Source organism: Phodopus roborovskii, unplaced genomic scaffold, assembly GCF_943737965.1.
Source record: "Phodopus roborovskii unplaced genomic scaffold, PHOROB, whole genome shotgun sequence".
Classification (NCBI taxonomy): Eukaryota; Metazoa; Chordata; class Mammalia; order Rodentia; family Cricetidae; genus Phodopus; species Phodopus roborovskii.
Genome location: NW_026125506.1, coordinates 4,783,627 through 4,803,015, shown reverse-complemented (window position 1 = coordinate 4,803,015; position 19,389 = coordinate 4,783,627). Strand labels below are relative to the sequence as shown.

Below are 19,389 nucleotides of genomic sequence, written 5' to 3'. Positions count from 1 at the left end.
AAGGGGGGGGGGGGAATACATCTCCCTGGGCAGCGGTGGTGCACACCTTTGATCCCAGCCCTTGGGAGGCAGAAGGAGGCAGATCTCTGCGAGCTCAAGTCCCGAGGCCAGCCTGCTCTATGGAGTGAGTTCCAGGACAGCCAGAGCTACACAGAAACCCGTCTCTGACGGAAACATTAATAGAGGCAGAGGTTCGGGAAGGCAGATGAGGAAAGAGGCCATTTCCTGCAGCTTAGACAGATGTCTGGACTCGGCACGCCCCGGAATTCACACACAAGTGGGTAGAAGGAGGGCCCCAACTCTGACCTCCACAATTGTGCTGTGACACAGTCTCACACGCACGCGCACACACACAGGCACACACAGGCACGCACACACAAACACACAGAGACACACACAGACACACACGTATGCACACACACAGAGACACGCACAGAGACACACACACACACAGGCACACGCACACACAGACACGCACACACGCACACACAGGCACACACACCATGCACAGGTGCACAGATTAAAACAAGTGAGCCCCCTAGATTCGGCAGCCTTGTGTTGGTTATAAAAAGGCTACAGAGAACCGGAAGCAGGGCCAGGTGGGAACATGGAGGAGACTAAGGTCTATGCAGGCGCAGGGATGGATGATCAACTCTCAGGGCAGGCATGTGTGGTTACCTAAACCGCTGGAGAGAGAATGTGGGTACAGAGGAATCTGCAATGATTTAATATCACCACCGTAATCAAATCTGAGTTTTCAAAAGAAACGAAGTAATGTTTTGAGGTATGATCTCTTGGTATTTGAAGTACTGGCAACTAACTGGAACATTCTGAATATCAGGAAGGCGAAATAACACAGATTTATAGGTAAAACCGGACTGACCTGTGACTTCCAGCCATTGGGTGTCCAGTCTGCGTGCACAAGCTAGGCATCCCAGCCAGCAGGGAGACAGAGGTAGGGACTCACAAATCAAATCCAAGGTCATTCTTGGCTGTAGAGCAAGTCTGAACCAGCCTGAGCTACACGAATCTGTGTCACCCCAAGACCCCATGCCCGGGGGCGGTGATTGGGGGGTTGAACAGCGGCACTCACTGGGTGTGTCCCCATTCCCCCAACCCTGTGAGTGTGAGCCTTAGTCTCACTTCCTCATCTGCAGGTCAGGACAACTGTCTCCTACCTCAAAGCTTGTGTCCATTTTCTAAACTTAGGCCAAGAAAGGGGGCGGGGCATCATGCTAGGAGCTCGGACAATAGCTGAGGCCTCCAAGTGAGAGAGAGAAAAGGAAATGAGCTGGGTCTTTGCTGGCTTGCAAACCGGAAGAATCTGGACAATAGCATCCACGTCAGGGGCAGCATAGAAATTTGGGAGTTGCCGGTCATGGAAGTAAATAAACAGGGGGAAACAGCCCAGAGAGAGCTCCAGGGGGACTCAGCACCTACGAGGGAGGCGGAGGAGCGGGGAAAGGAGAGGACGAGAAAACTCGCCCACCAGGGTAGGAAGCACGTGTGCGAGGATGTCCCAGGCTAGGTCAAACACTAAAAAAGAGGAACAGAGAGCCAAGATGAACGGCAATAGATTGGCACCTTAAGGCCACAGCAGTCCAAACTGATGCACGTGGGCGGGGCCAGGGAGGTAGAGCCACAGGATGGCTCAGTGGGTAGGGTGTTTGTCACCAAGCATGACAACCTGAATTCAATCCCCAGGACCCACCATGGTAGAAGAAGAGGGAATATTCAGTCAGGGTATCCTCTGACCCCACACACTCATGTGCACATGCACAATAAATAAATGGGTTTTGGGTTTTTTTTTTTTTTTTTGGTGTTTTTTGTTTTTTCCAGACAGGGTAGCCCTGGCTGTCCTGGAACTCACTCTGTAGCCCAGAATGACCTCAAACTCACAGAGATCCGCCTGCCTCTGCCTCCGGAGTGCTGGGATTAAAAGCGTGTACCACCAACACCCAGCATAAATTTAATTTTTAATTTAAAGGCATTTTACTGAAAAGGGGCCAGTAAGAGATTCAGAAGTTAAAGGCACTGGCTGCTCTTCCAAAGGACACAGGTTCAACTCCTCTTCTGGCCTGTGCAGGCACCTCATTACACAGGATGGACATGTAGACAAGCACGCACACACATACAGGGTAAATAAAAATAATAATAGCCCTGCTTAACGTGGGGAGAGGGAGAGGCTGGCCGTGACGGTGAAGTAAACAGTGAGTAAAGAGACGGTCCCAGGGCCTGCCTGTCTGCTGTACACGCATGCAGCCTGCGGCTCTGCACAGGACACAGGCTTCACAGACTGCTTCCAGCAGGGTTTCTGTTGCTGGGTCACACCAGCACTGGGGTAGGGTGGCTCAGTGGCAGGGGGCATGCTTCACAAAGGAGAGGCCGCAGACTGGACCCCAACAACACAGGAGATACACTGATGTGCAGGTGAGCATAGGAATCTGAATGAAGGCAGCTCCCTGATTATCTACAAGGATGGAGCGCCCCAGTGGCTTCCATCCGTCCGTATGTCCTTCCATCCGTCCACCTTGCTCAGCTGGAAATATATACCCTGAGCTCCTCAACAAGAAAACGGACCAGAACATGGCTGTTTCTGCCAAGCCAGTTCTGAATAAGCCGCATTCCATTTCATTAAAACAATTACCTGAGCTCCAGCCAAGAATTACATGAAGCTTCCTCCAGGCCCCATCCCCTCCCCCATGAAACACACATCAAGCTACTTCTCAGACCCGCAACATGAGGCCCTGACAACCCACTTCCAGACATCAGGAGGCCCAGGATCCCCTCCCAAGCAGCCATGCTGATGGACAAACCTGAAGCTCCAAGACCCACCTCCTGGCACATAGCACCGACTTCCTGAGGGCCTGTTGGCCGATCAGAATGTTTCTGCCAAGCCCGAGAGCCCTCAGCTCTGCCTGAGCCCAGGGGCCACTAGGGCCAGACTATAGTAAGCTCCCTGCCACCACCAAAAAGCTGGAGGCCCAAGTGGCCTGTCCTGCCTTTGACTCAGCTCACTACTATACAAGGGACAAGAGGGAGCCAAGGGAATGGGGTTCCAGGAGACAGCTGAAAAGACCTGAGAACCGGAAGGGCCAGATCTGCGCTGCAACTAAGAGCTCCTGGCTCCATGCCCACAGGCTAAACATGCTGGCCTTGGAAAGGAGTTTATGTGATGTGAGGCAAACTCCTATCCACCCACACCCACCCTCACCCCCAACTCCCTGGGCTCAAACTCCCTGAAGACATCCATTCCTGCTCTGAAACCCACCAGCCCAGACAACCCCTTAACTCCACACATCTCTCTCCTCCTGACCCTGTCTGATTAATGTCACATCAGTCCCCATGACCGGAGTTAACTCTTCACCGACAGAAGGGGCTCTCTCTGAACCTGTCACAGCACTGTGACCTACCTCCCCAGCTGATAGCACACCTATCTGCTTGTCTTCCCATCACAAGCAGTCCCTAGCCAACACAGGCGGACACAGGCCAGCAGCTCCCTGGTTCTACAGTTCAGAGCTTCTTTTCAATACCTACTATCTTCTTTTTGATTTTCAAAACGGGGGTTATGGTGGCTTTGGAGGCTGTCATGGAACTCACTCTGTAGACCAGGCTGGCCTCAAACTCAATGAGATCCGCCTGCCTCTGCCTCCCGAGTGCTGGGGTTAAAGGTGTGGGCCACCACCACGTGGCTCAATACCTATTGTCTTAACAGTGTCCAAACATTCAGGGAAGCTGAAAACCACAATGGAAACTTGTACCTTCCACTTAACACTGCAAATGTATGGACACACGTGTCCATGTACAAACATGTGTAAGTCCATATACAATACAGGTCCCACACCTTCAGACTCAACAGTAGAGGACCGGGAAATACGAAAAGCCCTGCACCACGCTCAACTGTAAGCACAGACGCCTTTCCCGCTTCCCTGTCTGACACTGCGGCACTTACATCCCCGGTGTTTTAGGTAAACTGGGGGGGGGGTGCACATACATGTTCATACGTGTGAGGGTCCGGGAACATTAATTTATGGGGGAGAGCTACAGACACTTGCCAGAGCACATGCATAGCATTCAGAGGACACTTTGGGAGAGTTTGTTCTCTCCTCTCACTGTGTGGGGCCTGAGACCGAATTCAGACTGCAGGGCTTGGCAGCAAGCACCTTCACCCACTGAGCCATCTAGCCAGCCCCGTCTTTTTGTTGTTGTTGCTGTTGTTTTGTGTTAGTTTGGTTTTTTGAGACAGGGTTTCTCTGTGTAACTGTCCTGACTGCCTTAGGGCTCGCTCTGTAGACCAGGCTGGCCTTGAACTCAGAGATCCTCCACCTTATTTGTTGAAACAGGGTCTCTTCACTAAATCCAGAGCTCGATCAATGCCTCAACAGGCTGGCCTGTGAGTTCCGGGGGATCAGCCCATCTCTGCACCCCAAGTCTACCCACCACGCTCTCTGTCACGTGGGTGGCTGCGAACCCAACAGAGCAAACACTTTACCCACTGAGCCATCTCCCCAGCCTGGGACGGTTTCAATTTTAAAGTTTACAGGAAGGGCTGGGGTGGGGGCTCCGCTGGCAGAGCACTGGCCTAACTGTACAAAGTTCTAGGCCTGATCTCCCCCACTGCATAAGCTGGGCTGCAGTAGCCTTGGATCCCAGTACCTGAGAGGCAAAAGCGAAGGCCAGGGGACCAGGGTCTCCAGGTCACTGTCTCACCCATTACATAGCAAACCGAAGCCAATCTAGACTACAAAAAAAAAAAAAACTGTCTTTAAAAAGACAAAAAAAAAAGGGGGGGGTGAAGGAATGAGTCGTCATACTGACTGTCTCTGAAGAAGGCCCAGGTTAAATCCCCAGGACCTACAGTCAGTTCTAAGATGGACACACAGACAGGGGTGTGAGCAAAACACTATAAACATAAATAAATGCAACCAAAGCAAACAAACTTAGTTGGGTTTTTTTGTTTTTGTTTTTTAGAAAAGCATATAAAGTTCTGTATACAGGCACATGGGTGTGCAAGACTTCCGTATCTCCTGGCAGGGAAGTGATGCACCAAGCAACCCCACGGACACCAACGGCTTTTGGGTTTGGGTTTTGACTTTTGTTTGTTTTTTCTGTATCATTTGGAATTAACTGGCAGAGCCAGGTGTGATGGTGCCAGCACTGGGGACATAAAGGAGACGGCTTTCTGTGAGTTCCAAGTCCAGCCCAGTCTATATAGTAAGTTCCAGGTCAGCCAGGACTACATAGTAAGACCCTGTCTCAAAAATAAATGTTACAGGCTTCATGACTTTTTCCCATGTCCCTAAGAAAGACGGTCTTCTCCCATAAACCGCAATACCACAACCACACCAGAAACAAGCATTTAGGGCCATCTTCAAGGGTCTGGGGTAGGCCTTCCGGTGGCGCATCTGCCTGCTACTGGCCCAGTGTCCAAAGCCTCCCTAGGGAAGCCAGAGCTAAGCCCGCCGCTTAGGCGGTCAGCCAGCCGGATGGGAGCGTGTGTTTGGTGAGGAGGTTAGAACCCTGACTTCTCCTTTCAATCAGCTGCTTTAACTAACACGGCTTTCTAGCTCTCCTCTTTCTCACCCTCCCTTCTCTTCCTCTCCTTAACATTTGCATTTTCTTTTTGAGGCTGGGTCTCACCATGGAGGACACCAGGCGGAAGGCGGACCCGGGGAAGCTGCTGAGACCTGGAAGAGGCATCCACTTCTGGCAGCTGTACTCTAGGCCCGAAGCTGTGTCAAGGGGACAGGTGACTTGGAGAGCAGAGTGGAGGCCTCTGTGCATCAGCAGACACAATGTCTTTCAGCTCCCCCAGAGCACAGGAGGGAGGGACAGACAGAAAAGATTTCTGGAGCCAGGTCTCATGACACAGGCCTATAATCGAAGCTTCTCCACAAACTGAGGCAGGAGATTTACACATTCAAAACCAGTCTGGGCTAAGGAATGACAAAACTGGGCAGTCAGATATGGTAGCAAAGGCCTTTAATCTCTGGGAGACAGAGGGAGCTCTGGGAGTCCCAGTCCAGCCAGGGCTATGTGGAGAGACCCTGTCTCATAGACAAACAAGCCAATAGATAGAATGGTAACGATAATAATGTCTATCCCACAGTCAGTGAACCGGGACTGGATTCCGATCCCGCCTGGCACTCACTAACTGCAGAGCTCACCCCAGTGGGCTCACTCCATGTTTCTGCTCCCTCCTTTGGAAGCGGAGAATGAGGAAACAGAGTAACAAGACAACTAACTGACTTTCTATGACCAAACAGATGCCAGACGCCCAGCAGCTCCTGACTGTAAGGAAGAAACGTCTTACAAGAAGAGTGCTCTGTGCGTGGGTTTTGGTTGTGAGCTGAGCCTTTAATGGCTGAGCCATCTCTCCATCCAGCCCTACACATGGTTCTTTCTTTTTTTTTTAAGTGTTTTGAAATGTCTCGGAGAAGAGCTCTGTACTCATGGGTTTTGGCGGTGGTGCTGAGAACATCTTTCGTCCCAGCACTCGAGAGACAGAGGCAGGCAGATCTCCGTGAGTTCGAGGGCAGCCTGGTTTACAAAGCTAGTGCCAGGACAGCCAGGGCCACACAGAGAAAGGCTGTCTCAAAACAACGATAAATATAAAGTAGTGTACATAAGGTAGGCATGGGGTCACGTATGACCCTTGCCAGGCAGAGGAGGATCTCTGTAAGTTTAAGGCCAGTGTGGTCTAGCAAGTTCCAGCAAGTTCCAGGCCAGCCATGGTTGCATATGGAGACCTTGACTTTAAAAAATGTTTCCAATGTGTTCTGTAGATATTATTATTTTTATTAATGAAGACACTGAGCGCAGAGCAGCACAGTAAAAGGCTAGGATAATTCTGGGAAGAAGTTCCTCAGCATCCCTGGCCATGAAACAATGTAAGGTCCTACAAGAAACTCCTTGAAAGATGAGTGTGGGGAGAAGAGGCCACTCGGAGCCTCAACAGTAACTGTTGGCCTTTCTTACCCCCTCCAGGCAATGGCTAGCCCAGTCCCTCCAACACGTGGCCATCCCTGACCAAGATGAGAGAGGGAAACATGTGCCCTCAGGAAGCATCATTCACAGCGTGATAGGGCCATGCCCAGCCCAAAGCCCACGGCTTCCCACTCCATCCATGCTGGCTTTATCACACAGGCACCTGCCTAAGAATCGACACCACCCAGGGTTTGAACCCGAGCCAAGCTTCTTACTAGCATGCACCTTGAAAATCATCCACCAGAAGGGTACCACCGCCCCATGGGTAGACACTGCCTCTGCCACAGCCCAGCAATGGGCTAACAGGACATACGGGCAAGTCCTAAGGCCAGACTTTCCATGGAAACTGGGCGGCTCTGTAGCCTGGAATGCCCCCAGGCAACTCCCTTACCCCCTCGCTAGCATCACCCCCAAACACAATGAGGCACTGTTCTCCAAAGGGTCAAGACTGCTGAGAAGTTGAAAGGAGACATGACCAGATTCCAGCAGACTGGACACTGCCAACAGCTGGCTGTGTCCCACATTAGTGGATGAGAAAGCAACGCTATCGAGCCATTTCCCGGGACCTCCCTGGCCAGCAGAGCAGCTTTAGAGGTAAACTGTCAGTTACTCGGCAGGCCTTTGGGTTCACCCCCATGATTAGTACCAGCTCCTACCGCTTTGTAATTAGAACAAACCGGTCCTGAACTTGATCGGTCTAGGTTCAAACCCCAGCTCTGCCACAGAACATCCCCAGCTCAAGGTTCTGTGTCTGTGAGGCACAGTTAAACACACCTCCCTCTCCACAGTTGTAGTGAGAAAAAAAAAAAAGGACAGAGAGGGAAAAGTGTGAGCACAGTGCCTGTCTCCCGTGGAGCTGGAGGGATCATACCAGGCCGACTGTGGCCACCGCCTCCCCAAACACATTAGAATGTGAACACCGAGTGAGAAAGAGCCAGGGCAGAAAGCAGAATCAGAGCATCTGTGTTGTGAGAACTCTGTCCAGGAAACGCCGGCCAGAACTCGAACACAAGGAGCCAAACCAGCACCTCAGCTCTAATGAGAAAAGCCACCACCAGTCAGCCACCACCAGTCAGCCACCCCACAGCACAAGGCGTGGAGGACACACAGGGAAGGGCAGGGCACTCTGTGTTTATGTTTTTCTGCCCAAAGAGCTATAAATTTGTAACTTATTAAACAGCACATGGCGATTCTCTCACTGGCCACTATCGGAGGGGAGGAATGCTCCAATTTATTTATTTTTACCCTTAAGCCAGAAAACAAAGTTATAGCTCTGTACCCCGTGGCCTTGCCACAGGGAGACCACCCCAAACTATCCCCCACGTTAAACCACAGCGCCTTCACAGCTGAGCTCTCCCTTGGGAGACAAATAAAAACAAGGCTGGCCATCACATCCACCCTGACTTAGGAAAACAGCTGACGGGCAGTGTGCTGAGCCGCCATGCGGACAGCTGACGGCCTGGGCTCTGAAGCACATTCCTGCCCTGCTGCACACCCATTCCCCACCCTAAGCTCTGGCCAGCCAGGCGTGACTGGCCCCTGACAGCTCAGACTAAGGAAGTCTGAGCATGGACCAAACAACTGGAGAGAAGGCAGCAGAGGTCACAGGTGGCAGCCCCCCCCCCAGCCCCCAGCCCCTCCTGCCAGAGCTTGCTTGTTCCCATCCGGGGAAGAAATGCACACAGCACAGGAACCGGCCTCGGGTGTGTTTCTTGGCTGTGCAGCCTTGGGTCAGAGAACCGGCCTCTGCTGGTGTCTGTCTCTCACTTCGTACAAAGGGGCAGTGGGTGGCAGCGGCGTGATCGCCAGGGCCACTCCAGGCATGGGTGAGCACTCCATACACAGCACATTGCAATTCTGAAAATTCCCGTCTGCCAGACACTCTTTCCTTCCAAAGACAATCCAGTGTTCTGGCCCTAAATGGAAGGCCGTCAGAAGATGGGAATCCCGGGCTCTCCAAAGACTTCCTCAGTCCTTCAAACAGCACAGGGACTGTCCGGAACCAACAGTGTCCCCTCGCCAGTGTGTTCCCACAGGGAAACACGGAGACTTTCGGGGACCTAATCAAAAGCCCATCGCCCCCCCACCTCCTTTCAGCCTAGGTATTTTTATGTGGAAAAATAAAAATTCAAAATACCTGCCTGGAAGCTATGCCAGCCTTGAGTGCAAAGGGTTGCAGATGCCAAGCCTGACCCAAAGGCATAACTATGTTTGGCAGCGAACCCACTCTGGGAAACAAACAGGATCCAACACCATCCCCAGCTCCGGGATGTTTCATTCAGGGGCTCCCCGCTCCCACAAGGCATCTGCTGCAAAGCAGTGAAATCCAATGCCTACAAATAATCCATCTCAACTTGGTGCCCTGCGCTGCCTGAGGGAGGCCCCTCAGTCTTATCTACGCCCCAGAGGCAGGGACACCGGCAGCAGCAGTTCACACAGTCACCCACAGTCCCCAGAGAGAAGACAAGGCTCCTACAGAGAAGGGAACTACCCCCCACACACACACCTCCTCAACTGAGGGGCCCGAGGAGGAGGAAAAGACGGGCTCCTTCACTCTGGGATTCACAGGGCTCAGGGCATCCCGCAACCCTCGCATCAATCCCCGTGGGTTTGGAACCAGCTTCCAGGAGAGCCTTTCTTTCCTCTGTCCTAACAAACACCAGACCCAGCGTGGACTGAAATGATCGGACAGTGAAACTCTGTTCTGGGCACCCTGTCCTCCTTCCCCGTGTGTGCGGCTTCCAGCAGGCCTGCTGCTGGGGGGGGGGGGACCCTGCTAGCTCAGACACGTTCAGAGATGGCCATACCCTGCGGCCCATTCCCCTCCTCATTCCTCTGGCATTTCACCAGGGTCTGGGACTGGTGGGTGAGAGGCAGGAGTCATGACCCCCACCCCACCCCACCCACTCCACCCGCCTTTCTAAGTTTAGAAGGGAATGAAAGACTCCACACTGGTCACTAACGCAGTCGGTAAAACGGGGTGACTAGACGTGAAGCCGCGTGTGTGTGGGTGTGTGTGTGTGATGTGTGTGTGGGTGGGTGTGTGTGTGGGTGTGTGTGTGGGTGTGTGTGGGTGTGTGGGTGTGTGATGTGTGTGTATGTGTGTGATATGTGTGTGTGGGTGTGTGTGTGTGTGATGTGTGTGTATGTGTGTGGGTGTGTGTGATGTGTGTGTGTGTGATGTGTGTGTATGTGTGTGGGTGTGTGTGTGTGTGTGTGTGTGATGTGTGTGTGTGTGTGTGATGTGTGTGTATGTGTGTGTGTGATGTGTGTGTGTGATGTGTGTGTGGTGGGGGGTGGGTGTGGGTGTGTGTGTGATGTGTGTGTGGGTGTGTGTGTGATGTGTGTGTATGTGTGTGTGTGATGTGTGTGTGTGTGTTGGGGGGTAGCGTGGGACACTTGTCATTCGCGTGGGGGTGTGGCCCTCACAAGCTTCTCCGTGGCCTGTGATGGGAAACGGGTGGGCTCTCCAAGGGGGCCCTGACACGGGGGGGGGGGGGCTGGGTGCCCGTCTGCAAAGTGGGAGGGTGGCCTGGAGGGAACCGGGGCGGGTCACAGGGAGGGGGAGGGGAGGGGGAGGGGCGGGGGCGGGGGAGCGGGGTGAGGGTCCCGCGGCGGCGGCGGAGGAGCAGGTCCGCCCCGGATCCAGGCGCCGTCCCCGGGCCGGGCCGGCCGTGGGATCGGGTCCCAGCAGCAGCGAGAGCGGGCGGCTCGCACGGCCCGGGCCGCAGGCAGCGAGCGCCGCGCAGCGCAGCCGTCGCAGGGTGGGATCGGAAAGCCGGGCGCCCGCCCGCCCGGCCCCGGCCCCGGCCCCGGCCCCGGCCCCGGCCGCTCCGCCTCCCGCACTCACTCACCGAGGTCGTCCATGGCGGGGTCCGCAGACGCCGCCGCCCGGCTGCTGTCGCCCTCGCTGACCGTCCCGGGGCTGCTCCTCGCCGCCGCGCAACTTTTCCGCCTCCAGCCCCGGCCCCGGCCCCGGCCCCGAACGGAACGGAAGCCGCTGCTGCTCGCCGCTCCCCGCTCGCCGTCGCTGCCGCCACTGCCGCCGCCGCCGCCGCCGCGCGCACCCGCGGCCAGATGGCCACGCCCCCGCGCGCACGCTGGCCACGCCCCCGCCGCCGACCCCGAGCACGCCCAGTCCCGCGGTGGCTGGGGGGGGGGGAGACCGATGGGCGTGGCGGTGGCGCCCCCTGGCGGCGGCCGGAGAGGCGTCTCCGGGCCGTGAACCCCCCGGGTTCCGTCTGCCTCACTCAAAGTCATTTGTCACACCGACCGACGTTCACACGCGTCAGGGGCAGTTTTTCTGAGCCAGGGTCTCTCTTCTTTTTATTTGTTTATTTACTTTATGTATATGAGTGCTCTGTCTGCGTGTACAACTTTTACACCAGCAAAGGATATCAGTTTCCAGGACAGATGGCTGTGAGCCGCACGTGGGTGCTGGGAATTGAACTCAGGACCTCCAGAAAAGCAGCCAGTGCTCGTAACTGCTGAGCCACCTGTCCAGCCCCGTCTGGGTCTCTCTGTAGCCAGCCTGGAACCTGGAACCCTTGTGGCCTGGTCTCCTCACTGCTGAGATTAGAGGCGTCTTCGACAAATTCTGGCTGCAAATTCAGTACTTTCCTTTAACTGTACCTTGTTTCCCCCTTAACCCTTCCTAGACACTGCCAAAATTCAATTCTGCACAAGGCAGAGATACCCCCCACATTATAATAAATCGAAAACTACCAAGAAGACACCCCCAGAGCCTGACAGAGTTTGCGCAGGGAGCTCCCCTGCATTTAGAAACTGGGTGATAAGAGCTGGACCGGAGTCTGGCATGGTAGTTCAACCCTATAATCTCAGGTAGTCGGGAGACAGAGGCAGGATCAAGTTCAAGGCTGGCCTGGACTACAGAGAGAGTTCAAGACCAACCTACGCAATTTATGGAGACCTATCTCTTCGGAGCTTATCCTGGAACCCACTCTGTAGACCAGGCTAGCCTGGAACTCACAGAGATCCACCTGCCTCTGCCCCCCCCGAGTGCTGGGATTAAGTGTTCCACCACTGCCCTGCAAAATCAAAATTAAAAAAAAAACTTTTTAAAATAAACACACACTTGGGGCTGGAGAGATGGCTCAGTGGTTAAAAGCACTGACTGCTCTCCTAAAAGACTAAGAGACCCGGGTTCAATTCCCAACACCCACATATCAGCTCACAGCTGCCTGTAATTGTAGTTCCAGGGAACCTGGTACCCATGGCAAAGCACCAATACACATAAAATAAAGATAAATCAATTTAAAACACGCACACAGACTGAGTGTGATGACACAAATTTATTTAGTGGAAGAGAGTTGCTATGGTCATGGTGTTTCTTCACAGCAACAGAAACTCTAACTAACACAACCATCCTTGGTTACATAGTGAATATGAGGCGACCCTGGGCTATGTAAGACTCTACCTAAAATAATTAATAAAAATTTGAAGCCGGGCGTTAGTGGCCCACACCTTTTATCCCAGCACTCAGAGACAGAAGCAGGCAGATCTCTGTGAGCTGGAGGCCAGCCTGGACTACAGAGAGAGTTCCAGGACAGCCTACAAAGCTATACAGAGAAACCCTGTCTCGAAGAACAAAAAGAAAGAAAGAAAGACAAAAAAATTAAACTCTTGGTCATGTATGGGCACACCTTTATTCCCAGCACACTGGGAATAGAGGCCGGTGGATGGTGGATCTTTGTAAGCTTGAGGCCAGCCTGGTCTACATAGTAAGTTCCAGGACAGACCAACTTACGTAATAGAGAGACCCTGTCTCAAAAATATAACCCCCCTGCAAAATTATTTTTAAGTCTCAGTGACAAAGCACATGCCTAGAATGCCTGAAGTCCTAGGTTTGGATTGAGTGATGTGGCAGTTGGAATGAGACTGGCATAGGCTCATATGTTTGAATACTTTGTCCCCAGCAGGTGGAACTGTTTGGGAGGGGGAGGTGTGGCCTTGGTCGGAGGAGTGTGTCACTGGGGGATCAAGCTTCCAGGTTTCAAAAGTGCAGGCCATTCCCATTCCCATTCTGCCTGCTTCCTTTCTGTGGATTAAGACCTAAGTTCTCAGTATGGTCCAATCCCCCGCCCCCCTGCCCGCTGCCCATACTAAGACAAGTGATAAAAATAAATAAGTAAAAAACTCTCCTTTACTAAGTGACTGTATACACATGTACCGGAGCAATTATCTAAGTCACCACGAGGTAGTTAGGGTGAATAGAACCCGTCAATTGTATATAAAAACTGCACACACAGCTTCACATCCCTGTTTCCCAAGGCCCAAGCTTCTGTGTCAGGCCGGGTTCTCCAAGACGAACAGATCAAGCTAGGGGTGATGCCTGTGAAAGACAAGGGCAGGGTAAATAGGATTGGGCAAGGAGAAACTCAGAGCCCACAGACCTGGCAGAGAGCCTGGCAACCACAAGCCAGGAGGGCCCCTTAGCAGAAGTCCAGCCTGTGAACTGCCTGGTGACACAATACCACTGAGCCACATCCCAGATTGCCAGGGAGTACCAGGAAGTTAACACCATCCATAGACACAGAATGGAAGCCATGTCTGGGGCATGAGGGGCATTGGTGGCTCACCCTTTAATCCCAGTGCCTGGGAGGCAGAGGCGGGTGGAGCTCTGAGTCTGAGGCCAGCCTGGTCTACAGAGTGAGTTCCAGGCTGAACAAGGCTACACAGTGAGACCCTGTCTCAATCAATCAAACTCAGCCGCACAGTGGTGGTGCTGGCCTTCAGTCCCAGCACTAGGGAGGCAGAGGCAGAAGGATCTCTGTGAATTTGAGGCCAGCCTGGTCTACAGAGAGAGTTCCGGGACAGCCAGGGCTACACAGAAAAACCCTGTCTCCGTATAGTAGCCAGTGCAGAAATGTGTGGGTGACTGCAGAGCACTTGACCCGATGACCTCAAATATGTTGCAATTGTGGAATGCACAAAGGATTTTGGAGGTCCCCTACGGCACCCTTCTCATGAGAATTTTGCTCAATGAGTCAATGAGTCTTGACCATATTCATCTTCCCCATCCTCTCCCCTCCCAGGCCCCATTCATTCCTTCCCTACACCCAGCTTTGGCTCCTTTTTTTTTTCCCACCAAGTCCATTTTTGCTGCCCATACATTCATGTGTGTATGACTTTCCATAGGAGCAGAATACTCTATATTTTTGTTTGTTTTCAATACAGCTTCGGTTTCTTTGTGTAGCTCTGGCTGTCCTGAAACTCCCTCTGTAGACCAGGCTGATCTTGAATTCAGTCCCTCCCGAGTGCTGGGACTACAGGTGTGACCACCCCGACCCGGTCTTTAAAGAACTGAAATTAAAAGTCTGGGCACAGTGGTGCCAACCCATAATCCCAGCACAGGACATGGGGGTGGGAGCAGCAACAGACGCATGCTGCCCGTTCTGTCTACATGGTGAGCTCTGGGGTAGCCAGGATTACACAGTGAGATCTTGTGCTAAATGTTTCTAGGGAAAAAAAAAAGAGGGAATGAAAGGAAAAAAAACAATTTGGAAGAGCAAATTCAAACTCTCGGAGCTTACAATATAGATGCACAATCCTTGCTCATTGTGGGGGAAAACTTCAACAACACAGACAAGAGGGCTGGAGGCTCGGGCTTCGGCGCTTAAGAGCACTGGCTGCTCTTCCAGAGGTCCTGGGTTGGAGTCCCAGCACCCACAGGGCTCTTGCTAGTTGTCTGTGATCCCGGTTCTAGGGGATCTGGCGCCCCCTTCTGGCCTTTGTGGGCACTACGTGCATGTGGTACAGAGACACGTTCAGGCAAAACATACATAAAGAAAAATGAATCTTCTTTTTTCTTTGTCTTTTGTTGTTGTTTTTGAGACAGGGTTCTCTGTGTATCCCTGGCTGTCCGGGAACTCTCTCTGTAGACCAGGCTGGCCTCAAACTCAGAGATCCACCTGCCTCTGCCTACTGAGTGCTGGGATAAAGGCTTGAGCTACTACCGCCTGACATAAATCTTAAAAAAAAAAAAAAAACGATAAAATAAGAGATTAAATTTAAAATATCTGTAATGCAACAAAGTTAACAGTAGGCTTTTTTGTTATTGTCTTATTTTGTTACTTTACTTTGTTTTGGGTCTCCTATTCCACAGGTTGGCCTTAAACTAGGATGACCTTGGACTTCTGACCCTCATGAGTGCTAGGATTTCAGGTGAGCTCCCCAGTGCCTGGTTTTGTGCCGTGCTGGGGACTGAACCCAGAGTTCCATAAATGCTAGGCAAGCACTATAATAACTGAGCTACCTGCCCCAATTCCAGGTGTATATTCGTTTAGGACAGTGGTCCTTAAGCTGTGGGTTGTGACCCTCTAGGAGTCAAACAACACTTTCAGAGGAGTCAATTAAGACCATCGGAAAACACAGATATTTACATTAAGATCTGTAACAGTAGCAAAATGACAGTAATGGCCTAGCAATAAAAATAATTTCATGGTTGGAGTCACGACACCATGAGGAACTGTGTTAAAGGGTCGAAGCATTAGGAAGGTTGATTACCGCTGCCCTACATGATTCACACACATACACAACTTACATAAACACTCACACACATACACATATAATACACACATGCTCACACATACTCATACATACATACACACACAATACACACATTCACACACTCACACACACCTACTCACACATATACACATGCTCACACACACATACACACATACTCACACATATACGCATGCTCACACACATTCACACATACTCACACATGCACACACACTCACAACATACACACATATATACATACACGCTCACACAGACACGCACGCACACACACACACACACACTGCTTAAACTGTGATCTGCAGTGCTTTGAAATCTGCGTTTTCTTCTAGGTCTCATCACCCTGTCTTCTGCCCTTCATCCTGAAGCCTCTTGTTCTTGAGCGGCCGAAGCTGCGCTGAGTCACACCTGAGCCAGCACTAATATAACCAGTTATCTCCACGCTTTCCCTGTAATTAGCAAGGCCGAGAACTTCCTTACAGCTAAATCTTGGAGCACATCCTCCATTACTTCCTGAAAATCATCATTGGTTCCGACAAGCGGAATTGCTGTGTCAGGCGTTAACTGGGAGGGGCTTGGCCATAGCTCAGCGGTACAGCTAGCAGCTCGGTAGTGCATGCTTGCCTAGTGTGCCCAGCCTGTCCCTCAAAGAGACTATGTGGCCTTTGCTTGGGTGAGGAGAGGTGACGAGGAGTCATCCCTAAATCCTCCCATTACTCAGCTCCCTCACCCTTCCATTCCTACATCAACCTTCTCTGTTTTCCCCTGTAAGCATTCTACCATCCTCTTGCCTGGGCAACTAGTTAAGTGAACTTCAAATTAAACTGGAAAAGAGCCTCACTGCCTTTTTAAAGAGTCTCACGATGTATTTGAAGATATTTGACTCCACTGTGTAAAGCTATGTCACAGTGATTAAGTAAAAAGCCAATAGCCAGGCAGGGTTTCCAGACACAGAGGATGCTGAGAAGAAGGGGGAGATGCTAGGGGACATAGAACCAAGTAAACATGGCCAAGCTCTGTAAAATAACCTAGACTCAGCTGGGCAGTGTGCTGCACGCCTTCAGTCCCAGCACTCGGGCGGCGGAGGCAGGCGGATCTCTGTGAGTTTGAAGTCAGCCTGGTCTACAGAGCGAGTTCCAGGACAGGCTCCAAAGCTACACCGCGAAACCCAGCTTTGAAAAACCAAAAAACTAAAAACAAACAAACAAATAAATAAAACAAGCCTAAGCTACCAGCTGAACTTTCATAATTAATAAATCTCTGTGCCATGATTTGGGAGCTGGCTGGTGGGACAGAGAAAAACTAGCTACACCTATGTGGCCCTGGTTCCCTATGTAGAATGGACTGGCCTAGAACTCACAAGAGATCTGCCTTCCTCTTCCTCCCTTGTGCTGGGGGGGGGGGCTTTGACATAACACATGGCTTTTTTTTTTTTTTCTCTCTCCCCAAGACAGGCTTTTTCTGTGTAGCCCTGGCTGTCCCGGGAACCCACTCTGTAGACCAGGTTGGCCTCAAACTCAGAGTCCCGCCTGCTTCTGCCTCCCCAAGTGCTAAAGGCATGATCCACCACCACCCAACTCCAGACTGGTTTGAATGTTTTTTGTTTTGTCATTTTCTTTAGACAGTGTCTCATGTAGCCCAGGGTACCCTCAAAACTCCCCATGTAGCCAAGGATGACCCTGAACTCTTGACTTCCTGCCTCTATCTCTTTAATTAACCATCATGTCCATATTGCATTTTCTTGTCTTTTTTCAGGGGCTGGGGACTCTTTTCTAGGATGCACAGGGGAGGTCTGCCTTCTTTGACACAATGTAACGTTTGTGAGCTTCATCTATATTAGGTATCAGTAATTTGCTCATTTTTAATTGCTCAGTAGTACTCTGCCCATTGCCCATCGCATGGACGTTCCAGAACCAATTTCTGCGTTATACTGTTGATGATCCTTGAGGTTGTGTTTCTAGTTTGGCCTGCTCGGAATGAATTTGCTGTGAAGTTTGGAAATCTTCAGTTTACAACGCAATGTTTAAAAATGCAAATTAGGGCTCATCAGCTCCCTTTACCTTTGAGCTAAAACCTGGACTCTTCACAAGGCGCCTGCTCTCATCTGGTCTTTATCCGGTGCCCCCTGGATCCTCATGCTGGAGCCAAGCAGGTGTTCAGAGCAGCGTGTTCAGTCTTCAGACAGCGGGATTCTTCAGAGCGGTAACCCTGCATCTTGGTTTAAAATGACCACAGTCCCAGGGTTGTGTCCTTTTTTTGTGTTTGTTTATTTAGTGGCATTGACTCTACGTCATCATTCGTGGCAGGAAAGTCCTATGGCTATAGTCCTGTCCCTAGTTTGTATTTTGTTGCTCCAGCCCAGCAAACTAGCTCTAATTTAGGGCCTTCAAAGCTTTGAGCCTGCCCTTTCTGGAATGTTCTTTACAGATCATGCATGGCTGTTCATGTCATGTCATCCCCACCTAGATATTTTATCTCTAAATTCTTTGTTTGGTTAGTTGTTTTTTTTTTCAAGAGAGGGTTTCTCCATGTAAAAGCCCTAACTGTCTTGGAATTCACTCTGTAGACCAGGCTGGCCTCCAACTCCTGAGAGCTGGAAATAAAGGCCCAAGACACCACTCCTGGTTTATTTCTAGATTATTGTCTGTGTCACTATACATTATCTCCTTATCCTGGCTTATTTTATTTCCTTTCATCATCTGACATTATGTCCTGGATTTATTTACCTGTTTGTTTTTATTTATTTTATTTGTTTGTTTTTTTAGAGACAGGGTTTCTCTCTACAGTTCTGGCTGTCCAGGAATTCACTCGATCTATAGACCACGCTGTCTTGCTGGCTTTGAACTTACGGATAGATCCACCTGCCTCTGCCTCCCAGGTGCTGGGATTAAAGGCGTGTGCCACCAATGTCAGGCTTTATTTACCTGCTTATTAATCATCCCTCCCTCGCTCTTTTACATGCTACAAGAACAATAATTATAGCCGGCAAGATGGTTCAGCAGGTAAAGACAGATGCCACCAAGCCTCCCAACACAAGTTCAGTCCCCAGGAACCACACGTGGAAGGAAAGAATCGATTTGCACATTGTCCTCTGACCTCCACAGGGGTGCTGTGGTGTGTGTGCCCACATGCGCATACAGATTCGGTAAGTCAGAGTTAAAGATGGTGAGGCTGGAGTACTGCTCCAGACGTTAAGAGAAGAGCACTGGCTACTTACTATTCCGCAGGACCCTGCCTTGCTTCCCAGGAGCCACACAGCAGCTCATGCTGCCCCTAAATTCCAGCTCCTAGGGATCTAGCGCCGTCTTGTGACCACCTTGAACACTGCACACATGAGACGCACAAGCACAGATTTACCTGCAAAGCAAAACATCTAAAGACTGACAGTGGTGGCGCATGCCTTTAATCCTAGTGCTCCAGAGACAGAGATGGGCTGATCTCTGTGAGTTCGAGGCCATCTCGGTCTTCATAGAGAGTTCCAGGCCAGCCAGGACTAAACAGAGAAAGCCAGTATCTAAAAACCAAGTAAATAAATAAATAAATAAACCCAAAACAGTAAAACAAACCAGGATGAGGAGACAATGTCTAATGACACGGGCAATAATCTAGAAATAAACCAGGAGTGGTGGCGCCTGCCCCTTGTCCCAGCACTCGGGAGGCAGAGGCAGGAGGATCTCTATGAGTTTGAGGTTGGCTTGGTCTACAAAGGGAGTTCCAAGACAATCAGGGCTACACAGAGAAACCCCGCTCTCTTGAAAGACTAAAAATAAATGCATTAATTTAAGAAATTGTTAAAGAACGGGGCCTCGTTTGCTGCAGCTCACCACGTGTGTTCAGTAATAGAGTTAGGAGGCAGGG

At 51.3% G+C, this 19,389-nt stretch overlaps 1 protein-coding gene across 2 annotated transcripts in view; it reads right to left on the bottom strand.

Moving 5' to 3' along the window:
• Pxn (paxillin) overlaps positions 1 to 10,988 on the bottom strand; it is a 51,816-nt gene extending 40,828 nt beyond the window's left edge. For both annotated transcript variants that reach the window (XM_051176483.1, XM_051176482.1), the window contains exon 1: positions 10,842 to 10,988. In XM_051176483.1, the coding sequence (XP_051032440.1) occupies positions 10,842 to 10,854 (13 nt within the window). In that variant the 5' untranslated portion in view covers positions 10,855 to 10,988. The remainder of the gene's footprint in view (positions 1 to 10,841) is intronic.
• Between the last annotated feature and the right edge of the window lie 8,401 nt (positions 10,989 to 19,389).